Genomic DNA, 16,391 nt, shown 5'->3' with positions numbered 1-16,391 from the left:
ATATATATATATAATTGACCTACTTACAGCATTATTTCCCCAAGATCCTACCACGTCGGGAGAAGCCAGTTGTAGGTAATGAACCTGCACTGTAGCGCTATGGAAGACAATATATTCTCCATTATTTAATTCAATTTTTCGATTCCAGTTGTTCGAGAGGCACGCCAGCTTATATTCATCCTCAAGTTTGGCAGCAGTGCTCTCGTTGTAAGGAATATATCTCGGTTCAGCTGCTCCCTTGAAAAACCAAGAACATCGCCTAACTTCATTAGATGTTCCAATCCAATAGACTGGTGCTCTTTGACGACGTAAGATATCAACATCAAAACGACCGCCATCAGTAGCTACTGTAGTTTCGGGCGTGATATCGCTTGAATTATGAACTTCTTCAAGTTTTAAGCTGTCCTGCATGGAGAATGGTAGCCATAATGTTTTGTTCTCCACTTCCTTACGATAAAACCAATGATGATATACCGGTCTATATTGCATTCGTTTGTCGGAAGATCCAGAAGCCTAAAAAATATTAATATTATATGTGTAATCACCATTATGTTTTAGATAATTAAGAATAAAATCATAACTTCATTCATTACTTTGTATTAAATATAAACTTAAATATTAGGTGTAATAAAAAGAAATCCATTATTTTTGCATAAAATTGAATGGAAAAATAATGGATTTCTTTTTACTACACCTAATATGTGTAAAAATGTATCTTAAAAGATTATCAATTATTAGCATTAATTATAAATTTTTGGAATATTTTTCCTTAATTTTATAAATAAAATAAAAACTTAAATTGTGATATGCTTACCCAATTTTGAAAACTTGGTGGAATGGTATCTGGTGTGATGCGATTGGTTGGCGAATTAACCGACATTTGAACAGGACTAAGTGTGGCTGATCCTGTTGGTTCAGGTACTGTTGTCATCGATACAGCGGGCGAAGAATATGCAGTATTATTTTCAGGAATAGCGTAGGGTTGCTGTAGCCCAGTATTATTTTCGTAAAACGGCAGATTTTGATGTGATTGTTGAGAAGAAAGTTGATCGTATGTATGTGGAAAAGTCAGTTGTTTAGAAGGTTCATTCACAAATTGAGCAGGATTATAGAATACCGGAGCTGGTTGTTGGATAGGAGCAGTGTATACCGGTTGGTTAGACGTTGTATGCGTCGGTTGGCTGGATGCAGCGCTTAACACGTGCGATTGAGAAGATTGATCAACATTCCAAAATGGTACGTGAGCCGTCGTTTTAGAATTAAATGCAGAATTTTCTTGAGTTTGCAGCAGATTATTTGTTGCATTAACTACTGATTGTGCAAATGGAGAATTTGTATTTCTTTCCTGTGACGAAAAACTTGAAAACCGATTTGGTTTCGCTGATTCAAAGAACACATTTGCCGACTGCTCCGTTGGTTTTGATCCGTTGTAGAAATCGATGGAAGAAGAAGATTGCGGAAGTTGGATAGGTGATACGTAATTTAAGCTGGACTTTTGTTCCGCAGGCTCATTTGTATAAAATGTGGAGCTTGACATAGATATCGATTGCGCTTGGTAATGCTGTTGAGGCGGATGTGTGTTCGACTTAGCCGATTGGGAAGTTATTGCAATTAGACTGTTATCAGTAGTATGTATTTCCGGGAAGATCACTGATTGCGTCGTTGACTCTTGCCCAAGAAACACGTCACTCCATGTGTCACTTCCAGGTTGAACTGCTTTCTCTTGTACATCATTCAATTTCGCCTCATGTGATTTATTGATTATCTCATTTGTAACCTTTAGCGCGTCACTTTGCGATTCGAAAGATTTCGTTAATTCGGTAGTAACGCTGGACGTTTTGTCAATTTCTGTTAAAGTTTCAGGAGTTGCTACGGATGAATTTTCCTGTTGTTCTGCAAGTAAATGTTCTAATTTCTCTGTCACCTTGGCTGCTGATATTGGTGTGAATGTCGCATCGGTTTCCCCTGATATTAATGTCGGTTTATATGTAGATTCTGTAGTCGTCTCGAGAGAGACGCCTTTCGAAAATTCCGACGGTAAATTTAGCTGATTAGGGTTCTTAATCACAACTACTTCTTTGTCGGAATTAGATGTTGGTGATAGATTCTGGTTTATATAAGGAGCAAAGCCAGGAAAAGAGATGTTCGCCGGAGTGTTCTGAGGCGTTGCAGGCTCCAGTACCCGTGTAGGTATCGGTCGTGTAGATAATGACGAAGAAAATTGTGTAGACACGGAAGAACTTTCAAAAAATGGATTCTGATTTGTAGACGTTATCGATGAATTATGCTGCGCTCCTGTTGCGATTGGACTGGAACGAAACGAGTTGTGAAGAGAGCTATTTCGCGATAGCTGCTCAGACGTTGGAAGTTGTTCAGGCAAACAGCTAGTCTGTTGTACACTAGAATTGTTACCCTGCGCCAATTCTTCCGATTCATATGGATTTAAAATAGTTGGTGGTGCAGAGACATTTTGAGTCGACAAGAACGTCTGTAATGCTGGATTCGGATATGGCTTTGTGGTGTTAGATGTTAGATCAGGCGGCGGTGCATACTTTAAGCGTCGTTGATTACCAAGTCGATAAGAAACAGGCGCTTTAACAAGAAATAGTAATTGTTTCTGATTAGATATATTTGAAACGCGTATTGTATAACATCATTATATACTCATCAGCAAACAGAAAGTTACATGTAATATATTTGTTCGTGTATTATATTATATTGTTGAGTAGGAAATTATAACTAACAAATACGTTACATATAACTTTGTATTTGCTGAGATAATAAATAATACATCCAGCAAAAATTTATTAAATATACATATATAAGCAACATGTAAAAATAAATTAAAATAAAAATAAATTAAAATTAACCTTAAAGTTTTTATAGCGAATTGGATGCACTAGTGCATATTAAAGCTATTGTACACTAATTTAATCTATGCAAAAGTAAAATACAAACATATTGAATTATAAGATACAGATTTTATTCAACCGCACAGTAAAATGAGGATCTCATAGTTTAATCCGCTTTTATATTAAACACATTTTTATATTAATTTGTGTATAACAGCTTTAATATGCACATTGAATGTATCCAATAGAATTCCAATAGATTTCGTTCAATATTGAACATAATTACATTATGTTATGTTTATCGAATTACTTATTGTTACATATGTATATAGAGTAAATATTTAAAATTTGCTATAAAGAAAAATGTATTAATATTTATTCAAATTAATATTTATTCAAATTTTATTAATTATAAATTTGTATTCATAAATTCAAGCATTTACCATAGCCAGGTTGAGATATACTGGGTGGAGCTGCCGGCTGAGGAGGATTGGATACAGTATCAGTAGGAAAAGCAGTAAATCCTGACAAGTTTGTACTTCGAGAATCCTGAGGATTAATTGCTAAGAATTTTGGTATTTCTGATGGAAAACTATGATATCCTTGTGATGTTATGTAAGGATTAGGTTCGTGTGTTGTTCCGCTGGTGTTCTCAGGTATCTGACTTATTTGCGGTCCCGAGGAATCAGATTTAATCGATAATGACAGATTCGGCAAAGAAGAAAGAATCGATGTAAGATATCCAGATTTTTCTGGATGATTTGCAGTATCCCTATACTCTTTTGGCTGAGAAGCTGCATTGGTGGAAGAATCCTCGTTCGTCCGTAATGGAGATTGAGATTGGATATTGATTGGCTCTTGTCCTATGAAATTGTCCAGCTCAGTATCTAAAAAAAAAAAGATGACAACTTATTTATTTAATCTAAAAAAATGTCAGATAATAATATTTTATATTATTTTATATTAATAATATTTTTTTGTATCTTCCATTTAAAAATCTTATATAAAGATATTGATACAATTTATATAATTTTTTAACATATTTGTTTGGCGTACTTAAAAGGAATTTATATTTCTACTATTATTAAACATTTTACAATAATATTTATATAATGAAAATAAAAAAAACATTAACAAACAAATAACAAAAATAAACATTTATATAATATAGCTTTAACATTAACATTATTTTTTACAAAATAAATATATTTTTTTTTAATTTAAGCAACATTTTCGAAAGTTATTACGACATTTAATAAACTCTTAATTATTAATCCATTTAATAATTCTTAAATAATCAGATATAATAACGTGTTCATAAAAATTCCTTTCGACTAAATTCTCCGACAGATTATTCACTGTCAATATTGAACAGGATGCAATGAACGTAAGAACCAATGAAGATAATGCGAACCAATGTGGACTATTTTTACACTTTTACTACGTAGTTGATTACAGCAGTTTAATAGACATTGAATTACCAACTTTTTTGTAATGACTTTTTTGTAATGTTTTAATATTTATAAGTTATCCGTATTCAATGAGCATAATTTATAATAATTATGTCTGTTGCATAAAAAACATTCAATTTTGTTAACATTTCCATACTTGCTTTATTCGATTCTCCATGCGTACGTAATTAATTATACAAGTATATGCGATTTACGTTTCAAAAATTTTAAAAATTTATTTGTATTTATAAAAATATGTGAGAAACTATATTGTTTTATCAATACATAACTTTGCAATAAATGCTTACTCAAAGCGTTCAGATATTAAATGCAAGAATCAAGATATTACATATAATAGTCCATTAAATGTAATGTGTAGTATTTATAAGTTCACTGAAGCATCGTATATCAAAGTTTGCTCATAATGAGACACCTTCGATTGTGCAACAATGTGCGTTAACACCTAAATTTACTTTTGCGTTCATGTTATCGTCAATGTAACTGAAGATACGTTACCCCTTTGTAAACTTACGCGAACGAAACTTGATAAATATGCCGCACATTTTTGTATCGACTCTTTCGTTCGAAGTTTTCATTGCAGTTACGGTATGGAATTACGTGTGTTCCTGCTTTTTGTGACGTACTGTGTGACTTGCATTCTATACAGAAATGCAGTCAATGGATCAACACTCACTAAAGTTTTCCCGTCAATTAATAATACTTATCAACCAGATATGAGAATATCTGAGATAGGCAATACGAGAACTGAACGATCAATTGAAACGAAAACGAGACCAGATGAAATAACTTCAAAGGATTACTCGCCTAAGCTTGAAATTCTCTCTCTTTCTCTTCCACGAGAATCTCCGAGTGCTGAAGATTTATTAGTGATTTTCAACGACTTTAAAAAAACAAAATGTTCTAGGTTTGTTAATTCGCATAATAAAAATATTTATATAAAAATAATAGTAAACATTTCAATATAACTTTTATCTTGTTCTACTTGCGGATATATTTGTAATGTATAAACACAAATAGAGAATTATATTTAAAAAATAATATTTCTAAGAAATCAATATTTTTTAAAATAAAAACCATAAAATATTTCTGTTAAAAGGTACTGTATGCAACAATTGGGAATTAGCAAAGGTTTCGAAGATATTAAACTTTTTTTATCATTTTTGCCAAATGAGAATGGAGATGGTAATAATTTTAATATAACATGAACAATATAATGCAATCTAACATAAATGAACTTTTTTTTAATTTATAATTTTTTTAAAATTATTATTGTTGTTGATATTGTTTATCATGTTCGATTAAATATTGACGTAAGTAATTATGTGAAATGTGCTGATATTGATAATTACTAATTGTAAGTTCTGCACATTCTGATAGTTGATGACACACAATTAGAAATTATCTGAAATTTTCGAAGGCTATGAATAATATGACGTACATTAATACATAATAACATCAGTCAATACCTTATTATAAGACATATTTTGATTATATTCTCATGATTAACTACATATTCTCTAGATATCGATTTAAAAAAATCAATTTATAAACCAAGAGATATGATCATCAACATATTGAAGTATGCCCATCTTATGTAAAATATTTTATAAAATATGTAATGTATGTGAGATTTATTATTTTTATATACATTATTTACATAATATTTTTATATAATTATTTTATATACATAATGTAGGTATATAAATATATATTTTTTAAAGAACAAGTGAACTAGTATACTCGATGAATACGCTCGAAAAATTTGTAATTGAATTATAAGTTGTATTTATTTAAAATTTTGACGTTGAAAAAATGTATTCATTCAAATAAATAAATTTATTCAAAACTGTGAGTTTTCAAAACATTTATTCATAAAAATATAATGATTATTTTACGAGTATTCATATTTATTCAAATAAATATTCAAATAAGATATAAAGTAAAAAAAAAGAAAACTTCAATAAGCGTTGCCTATATTAATGTTGCTTATAGCCAACTAGTGCCTAGCACTATGCTAATCAGCACTTTGATTCTATAACGAAAGAAAAATGAATGTTATTTTTATTTAATATTGAAATGTGGTGGGGCAAAAACTTAAAAATTAACAGTTTTAGATGGACAATAGAATGTATTATCTTTTGAAATATTTAAAAAAAAATCTAAACCATCTGAACTGTTTTTTACAGATTTTTTACAGATTTCTTTACTCCATGTTTGTAAACTATGTACAGATAGATGCGGAGTGGGTGTAAATGCGAAATTGGAAATATTCATAATTATATTCACAAAAGTATTCTGCAAATGAGAAATATTTATTCATTTTTTGATGAACATCAAAAAGATGTATTCATACTCGTATATTCACATTCATTATTTATTCAATTATTCGAATATTGGGTGTATTCTTTGAGCACACTAAGTCATGAACAAAAAACTAACGACAATATTAAATCGAATATTTTTCAATGTAAATAAAGATTTCATACATATAAAATATAAAAACAGATCTTAATATAACATAAATTATAAAAATAATATTGTAAGCAAGTATATAATTATGTATATAATTATTTTATATATCATTTCAGATTATTTTTCAATAGAAAATAGTTCAAATTTCAAGATATTAAAACATTTGTCTACTGATAATAAAAGTTCAACAATCTTTGATTATTGTCAAGTAAGTTAATTTTGTAAAAATCGTAAAAATTTCAATAAATATATTATTTAATATTTGTAGATCTATCTTAATTTGAACTGTGACATTGTAAATATGGAAAGAAATTTGATTATAAAAGCCGATGAATTTTATTCGAATGCAAAGTTTAATCCACGAAACATCGAGATATTTAAAAATTGTTTTTTAAATATCCCCAAATTTTCGGTAAGACCAAAATTAATATGTTCGTATAAAAAAAGAAAGAAATAATTAATAAAATATGTATCTAATAGAAAAAATTAGAACACAAAATTAATTTGAGCGGATATACTAAAACCAATTTCCAAACTGATTCCAATGTAACCGGAATTGCAATCAACATTTTGGGAAATCTTACGCGTGCAGTATTGACAATACCTAATAGTAGTGAGTAATTCTTCTTCTTTTATTTTATTTTTAAATATAACAAGAATTCTCTGTTTTATTTAAAAATATTTCTATCCAAATTATTTTTTGTAAACAAGATTTAACGACTAATTTTATATTTTATATGATATGTAAATTTTATATGATATCTAGATATATGATAAATAATTTCTCATATTTCGACAAATGTTGTTCAAATGTTTTAAGATCAGTAAAGTCGCGATAAATAAATAATGATCGATAGCAAATATTACATTTAAATAATGTATTTCTAAACATATCTATAGCACCGATAGTTAGGACATATACATGGATCAGCACATGATAACTAAATTAATTAATATAACGTAAAAATACTAAACGTAAAAATACTACTACGTATTTTTATTATTCTTATATGGAGATAAATTTGAAATATTCTATATATTATAATTCCTTGTACTTAAAAAAAATACTTGTTATATACAAGAAAATTATTTTAAAATATGAAACAGATTGCGGATTGTATCAAATTATCACAAGTAATATTTCTGTCATTTGTATTGAGTTTTTTTTCTGTTATTAGAAGCATTCAATCATGTATAGATTGTGCCATAAGTTTTTGTCAACCGCAGACTGAGTCAAAAAGTCCTCTATCATTTTGCAATTTTCACAATAGTTAACAAGATATTAATTATTAAAAATTGCCGAATATTGGTCTTGAATAATTTTTTTACTTAAATACTATCAACTTTACAGAAAAACTGCAAGAGACAAAAAACATTTTCTTCTCATAAAACTCTAAGAATTTTTTCAGAATTTTTTATTAACTTTTTAGTACTGTATTTTCTTATTTTTACTAATATATAAAATATAAGATATTAACAGAAAAACTGCAAGAGACAAAAAACATTTTTTTCTCATAGAACTCTAAGAATTTTTTCAGAATTTTTTATTAACTTTTTAGTACTGTATTTTCTTATTTTTATCAATATATAAAATATAAGATATTAACAGAAAAACTGCAAGAGACAAAAAACATTTTCTTCTCATAGAACTCTAAGAATTTTTTCAGAATTTTTTATTAACTTTTTAGTACTGTATTTTCTTATTTTTACCAATATATAAAATATAAGATATTAAAAAATTCTGAAAAAATTCTGAAAAAATTCTCAGAACTTTATGAGAAGAAAATAATTTTTGTTTCACGCTATTTTTCTAAAGTAAAGTGTTAAGTGTTAAAGTTGATAGTATTTGAGTATAATATTATTGAAAACCAATATTCAGCAATTTAGTAATTAATATAAATCATTAATCATTGTGAAAATTGTATATAATAATAGAAGATTTTTTTATTCAATTTTAATGCGCTGTATCTATAACAAAATTCCCTCTATCTATACAAAAACTGTTAGCAAAAACTTACGGGACATCCTATATAATTATCATTATGTATTCAGTTTCGTTTAACCTCTCTATGTCAAGGGCAGTATCGATCTGATGATTACTTTCTACGTATTCATTGTATCACACTAAATATATGTCATACAAGAATTAGTTTTTGCATTTTTATCTATTTATAAAATTTTTCTAATTTTAATCACAATATATTTTACACAATATATTTCACGCACAAAACTCTTACAATCAATAAATAAGTTCCGAACGATGCAAAAGAACAGAATATTAGAATTATTTTATTGTCAATCAATTGCCTTGTCCTCAAAACCAATACAATGTTTAATTCAAGACTAATTTTCACTGCCAACATGCACTTAACAGACAAAACGATACAGAGAGAGAGACCAGAAATAGTAATATCATTGACAAGTATATACAACACAAAAGGGGTAGTCGGCGCGCGCAACCTTCCGGATAGATTGTGTGTGAAGCTAACGGGGATGGAAAATTCAAAGTACAATATGGACGTAATTGCTTATTATGCAAATAAGGAAAATAACACGAAAGATGATATTATCAACATTAATTCTATAAGTAGTAAGTAAAATTGCAATGTATTGTTAATGCAACAACGTACAAAAAAATAATAGTAACAAAAAATATAAAAATTATTTTTTAAACATAAATATATTTATAAAAAATATATTTAAAATATTACTCGAATTTATTTTTATATTTATAGAATGCCATATAAATTCTCAACATGAATTGCTGTACAGATTCTGCTGACATTTAGACGTACATTTATATTTATACTGATATTGATTCATAAAGATTCATTCATGAAGCTCCTTATATAAAATAACTGTATTGTACATTATAAGAAGTCATTTTATCTTTTATTTTATAATCTTTTATTGAAATAATCAAAAAAATTTTTAAATAAAATTATGATAATTTGGAGGTATTAATGAGCTGGCTTTAAAGTTTAAACACGAATATAATAGTTTCAACGAAAGATTGTAAAGTATAACAATCTTTTGTAAAATATAATATTATTTCAGTACGGAAAATAAATCGAAATAAATATTATATTATTGCAAATGTAAAATAAAGTAAATTTTATAATGTAAAAACAATTGTGATTTAAATGGAAGAAATATAAATGTAAAATCATGGATACGTCAAAAGGAATACAACTTTCACTAGTCCTGATATGATCGGAATTTATATATGTTATCATATATGTAAACATATTATACAATGCTTTCATTTTCTCGTAACAATAAAAGGGAAATCACTCACTTTTATCTTCGCGCAAATAAACTGCGACATAACGATCGGCAAAATGCGCGAGATATATTCATGCACTCTTACGCAACTTCCAACTTCCTCTTAACACGGCAGCCGTCTGACAACTGCCAATCCGTTAGCTTCTGGCTCGCGGATACGCGAAATTGTGCAATTCACTTATTGCTCTTTGGCCACATCTCTCTCTCCCCCCTCTTCCTCTCCTTCTCTCTCTTTTTCTCTTTTATGTTTACTTGATTTACTCTGATTCTCATTAATTCGCATAGGAAGTAAGTTAGGAAAATTCTTTTTTTTTTCTCATCATAATGAGTAAGATGTAACTGGCTAGGAAAAACAAATACTTCCAATCACAAAGAAACGTGCAATCAAATATTTCTTAGGACAGAGATTCAAATAACTACTGTCTCTCTATTAAGTTTCTCTAAACGATGCCAATACTATTATTATCTACAATTCTATTTCTAATTGAACTGTCAAGTATACCTGATTTTCTTATTGCATTTCTAAAGCATTTTAGTTAAAATAATTGCTGTTTCGAAATGATCTATATTATTATTTTTTTAAGTATTTATTTCTTCTACATAGATTTTCGTATTATACAAACATAATTACAATAACTTTGTGATTTCATTTTTTAAAATTATTCTTTGTTTTTTATCCTTGATAAATATATGATTATAATCCAACGTAATGAAAATCTATTATTTTCAGTTTTAGTGGCGTAGAAATTTAAAATCTTTGCAATTTTATGCATCTGAATAATGAAATTAAAAAGTCTTGTGGAATAATATTATTTATGCTGTTTGACAATAGAAATTTTAATTACATACATATATATTATATATACATATATCCTTTATGCAATAGAATATAAAAAAAAATAATACAATATGCTATGACAATATATATTAAAATATATATTACTGAAAATTTAAATTTATTTTCTTCTTCCTTTTTTTCTTTAGAGATTAATAGAAAAAATGATTGTTTAAATGAGATATTGGATAAAATACATATCACACGAGCATCAACTATAATTGAAGTAAGTTAAATAAAATTTATCAATTACATTATTTTACACAATATTTTATATAATATTTATATAATTATTAAAATATTTTTAATCATTAAATTATTTTATAGAAAACTAACGAGAACGCTGCCAATAATGGTGCCAATTTATCACATTCTATAATAAATAAAAAGCGAAAATTTGAGAGATCAGCAGAAATTACGGATCCAAGAAGAAATAATGATGAAATAACAGATAATTTTTCTGATATATCATTCTCCACACACACACGCACACACAAGCGTGAATCCATTGCAGTAATTAATAATAATATTAATCATTTCGTTCTACGTAATAATTCTTTGATAAGTTATGGTGAATTTAAGATTTTATCAAATTTCTCAAATATCGAGGTATTTAAAGAATATATTTTTATTGAGACTATGAATATTTTTTATAAATTTATAATATTAACTTTCTTACTAATTTTTATTAAAATTTTATAATAAATAAGATTTTATTTTGCAGGAGCAACAGCAGAAAATTCAAACGCGATCATCGGAAGTCGCATCATTAAATGAAGATATTGATACAAAGATGAAATCATCCGATGAGATCATATCGATGCAAATGAATAGCGATCAAAGTCAAAAACTTTCAACGCAAATTAATGAGGATCCTTTCGAAAGAAGAAAACTACTGTTGGATGTAAATGTAAACAGCAAATTAATTGCTGTTCCAGGAACATTACATAGAGTGATTTTTGATGCAACAAATAACTGCGTCCTTCCAGTTAGATATGCAATTCGAGCGAGAAGCTCTCCATTTAGAATCTATAATAATATCCAACCATAGTAAGTAAATTATTTTAAAATAATTTGAAAGTTAGTTAAAAATTAATAAAATTAATAAAATAATTAATAAAATTAATAAAATAATTAATAAAATTAATAAAATAATTAATAAAATAAAGATTAGTTTTCTTAGAAATTTTAAAGGATTATTATACTACTTACTATATAAGTTAATAAATCAAATTGATAAACACGTGATATTTACAACATGTAGTATAAATAATTATTTATATTAGTCATAAATAGTCACAAGTAAATATTAATTTATAACTAATTAAATAGCAATTTTAATTTTGATTCTTACTTAGGTTTCTCTTTACTAACATATTAACTATTAAAATTAGTAAAACTATTGAATAAAAATGCGCGTCTATTTATGTAACTTTTACGTCACACTGCATAAGTAACCTCAACATTTCAACAACGAACAACATTTTTTTAGGCTGGCCATTTATATATTCATAGTCACTTCTGATATTCAAGACCGTCTTAAGTTCAGTCTTGAAATGTCACGAATCAATCAGAAAGTCACATTAGCATCTTAAGATATTACTTAAGACAATTTTGAAATAAGAACCGACTGAATACACTCTTAGTCCCAGATAGAACCATATAAATATATATATGTACTATAAATGTTTATTTATTTTTTTATATAAAGAGTTTCTAGGATTGTTCATGTGAATACACATCTTATTGTGTTATTCAATTTAAATGTTGATCAACTTTTCATTATAGTAAAAATTAAAGGATATAAATACATCTCATTTATTATACAATAATATTTTCACGTTAATTAAAGACATCAAATAAAAGTTGAGGCTAATATCAATATTTACTATGATGTTAACAATAAAATCTATACTTTACAAATTTATCATATAATCATAGAGCATGATTGTATTGAAACATTAAATGTTTAATACAGCTTATGAAGTAAAACTTTGTATTTGATGAATATATCTATTTTTTCTAAAAATTGTTTATCTTTATCCTAAATCATAAATTTGTATCTAACAGCATATGGTTACATCCGGGACAGACAGATCAGGTAGCTGTAGATATTCTTGTACCAGCGGGAACCCAAGAAACTGTCAATACGCTTACACTGTCTATCGTTGATACAGAAATATTGGAGAAAACAGTACAGGTTTTTGTTCACAATGAGCTTTCGAAAAATATTGATAATGTAAAACCAACAATTGAATATTGGTTCAATAGCAACTGTGCCGGTAAATTGGACAAAGATCGTTGCGAAAAAACATTTTGGAGTGCTGACATTACTGTCCAAGATTATGATTCAGGTAACCAATAAATTGTGTAATAATATATATGGATAAATGATAATAATAAAAACTTTTATATAATCAAATCATTCATTTTCTTTCTTTTTATATAGGTTTAAAACGTGTAATAGCAGTACCGAATGGGTTGTACCCACGCACTAAATATATAAGTGGAACAAAGGATCGAGTTACATTTTATTATTTATCTACTTGCTGCACACCAACAGCTACAATTACAGCGATAGATATATCGGAAAATCAGTACACTCGTAGTATTGATGTAACAGCATGGGACAACCTATCACAAGGAGAAATAGCAGCTGTCGTACTCGGTGCATTACTACTTCTTTTACTTATAGCATGTGTCATTATTGCAATAGTCTATTGTGTTCGTAAAAAGAGTAGTCATGATCTACCTTACACACAAAGATATGGCTCTAGATCAAAATCTGCTCGAGCCGAAAGAACAAGTTTCTAACAATACTTGTAAGAATCACTATAATATCATTATCATGATCAACTATATCATAAAAATTGTAAACTTCCAAAATGTTATTTAGAATGTAAATAAATAAAGTATTTAATTAATTCCTATGTTGTGTATGTAAATCAAATTGATATGTTGACTATAAGCATGGAATAATGCATAATTTATCTATATACGTCCATATATAAAATTAAATTCACATGATATTTATCACTTCCTCTATTTCCAGTCAAATCACTCAATTATTTATTAAAGAACATATTTTCTATACTAGATACCTAGTTGATGGATTTTTCATGTATGCTATACATGAAAAATCCAATATACATTTTGTAGCTCTTGCAATTCTGTTCAATTGCAATTCTGTTTGGAAAAACTTTTATAATTTAAAGCCTCTATCTTTTACAGTTAAAGCACGTTGCAAAACCACACACGCAAAAAAATCATCTTACATGATGTCTGTTGCGTCATTGTGACTTCTGTGCATATATTTGATAAACTTTATAAAAAGATTTAGGTTGGCCTAGATAAATGCGTTTCACGCTGGAGTCAAGGACTTTCATTACACGGCCTTTTTCACTGTAATACCGACAGAGCAAAAGATGACTGAATAACAGATGTTAGCCTACGAGTGCATTTCACATGACCATATATGAAAGAGACATGATGCTGGAGAAGTTAAGCATAACGAAGTGAAGTAAACGGAGCAGAGATTGCTCCTTTTTGAATTTTATTTCGGCCACCAACTAATTCTCTGTAGCTATACCATCAGATTAAATAATACACCAAATTTTCAGAACTGCTGAACCCCGCCCACGATATTTTATTGAATGAACTCACCATCTCGGAGCACAGCTGGTGTTGCAGGTGTGACTGGCACCAGCAATGTATTTTCCGCGTAATTATCGAAGGGAAAATCTGGACCAGCCGCGGACAATAATGGATTTTTCATTTTCCGCGACATGCCGTTTATGTTCATTGCGATGTCGAAGCAAACACAGTTTGCAATGACACTGACATTAGAAGGTATTTACTCTGTAATAAAACAAGCACGTGAACTGTTTTTTTTTTAATTTCTTCTACGAAATACAAACTTGCACGACTTATCCACGTAAGCACATGTGCCTGTCGCAGCAATTTGACAGTGAGTACGTTGCGCTTTATGGAATGTAACTTTCTCGAGACATCGTCGACATAGGAAGTTTCGTTTATCCCCAATTTTATATTGGTATTTTGACTTGAACATACATCAAAGATGGCGCTAAAATCAGCGCCATATTTAAAACAAAAAAAGAAAAGGAATATAGTATATTATCAATTTAATACTACTGAAAATAAACTTATCAAATAATAAACACAAATAATTACAAAAATATTTAATATTGCTTTACTCGTCGCGAAAAAACAGATGATTTTACTATTAAAAGTTGAAAAATTCATTGAAAAATTTATTGAAAATGAATGGCGTTTTCAGTAATATTTTATAGCAAGCTGAATGAGTTTTGCCAATAGTAATATTTTATCACTGAGGATTTTATCACTGCTATTTTCAATGGTATTAATTTCAATGGTATTAATTTTATAGTTTTATTACTAAAATGAGTATTATTATTGATTAATATCTTATTCCAGAATATTCTTCATAAAATTATGATAAAAAGAAAAAGTTTTTCTCTAAATTCGGGAATTAATTTTATAGTGCTTCGAAGCGGTCACCCATTAAGTTGCATACTGCCATCCGCTATCCTTGACTTCTGAAATATGGAAACCGCTGTACTTCAATGATCCACGAATCTATAATCATAGATGTAGCTAATACATCTGTTCAATATATGATCCTGATAAAAATTTGTTCAGTTTAACTGAACATCCAGTCAGCTACTATCTAATATTTAATTTTAATATTATAACGACTATTTTCAGGTTAAGAAATTATACTTTTGTAATACCAGTTATCGTGTTTCTTGTCTTTGACTAGAGGTCTCCACAATCTCTCTCTCTTCTGTCGATAGTATTGATGACGCCGTATTGATATGATACGGGTATATCATGATGTACCTAAAGAGTATGCAGTACAGTTGATATATTATACTATAATATCATGTACACTTTTTGTACTGCTACCATATAGTTATGCCATACACCGTCACCTCATGGCAGTACAGTAACAGTACGATAGTACTGCGGTATTTTGTGCGGGTATCGCATGCTTGATTATCTGGGGTAATACTCTACTATTGAAAATTTTATCATCGGTCAATGATAAAATCTTCAATAGTAAAATATTGCCATTGGTAAAATTCCATTGAAAGCACTATTAGATTGTATAAATAAGTAGCTTTCAATGCGAATGATTTTCCTATTGACAATTCAATGGCAAAATATTATACTACTAATCGAATGATATTTTTATTGGACTACATTTAATGATAAAATATTTTATCACTGATCGAATGATTTTCTTATTGAACGCTTCAAGTAGTAAACTCATTCGATAATGATAATACCGTTGAGTCCGTATAATTTTATCAGTTCAAATGATTTTACTATTGATCTGAATGATAATATTATTGATACTTTTTGCGATGGATAATCAAATTTGATAATAATAATAATAATAATAATAATAATAATAATAATAATAATAATAAT

The 16,391-nt window shown here is 28.1% G+C and overlaps 1 protein-coding gene across 2 annotated transcripts in view; it reads right to left on the bottom strand.

Moving 5' to 3' along the window:
* LOC108694874 (SEC23-interacting protein-like) overlaps window positions 1-14,862 on the bottom strand; it is a 19,269-nt gene extending 4,407 nt beyond the window's left edge. For both annotated transcript variants that reach the window (XM_018204562.1, XM_018204563.1), the window contains exons 1-4: window positions 14,580-14,862; window positions 3,296-3,739; window positions 815-2,592; window positions 28-513 (exon numbers count right to left, since the gene is read on the bottom strand). In XM_018204562.1, coding sequence (XP_018060051.1) covers window positions 28-513; window positions 815-2,592; window positions 3,296-3,739; window positions 14,580-14,718 — 2,847 coding nt within the window. In that variant the 5' untranslated portion in view covers window positions 14,719-14,862. The remainder of the gene's footprint in view (window positions 1-27; window positions 514-814; window positions 2,593-3,295; window positions 3,740-14,579) is intronic.
* Between the last annotated feature and the right edge of the window lie 1,529 nt (window positions 14,863-16,391).

This window comes from Atta colombica, unplaced genomic scaffold (assembly GCF_001594045.1).
Source record: "Atta colombica isolate Treedump-2 unplaced genomic scaffold, Acol1.0 scaffold125, whole genome shotgun sequence".
Taxonomy (NCBI): domain Eukaryota; kingdom Metazoa; phylum Arthropoda; class Insecta; order Hymenoptera; family Formicidae; genus Atta; species Atta colombica.
This window is presented reverse-complemented; position numbering and strand designations above follow the sequence as displayed.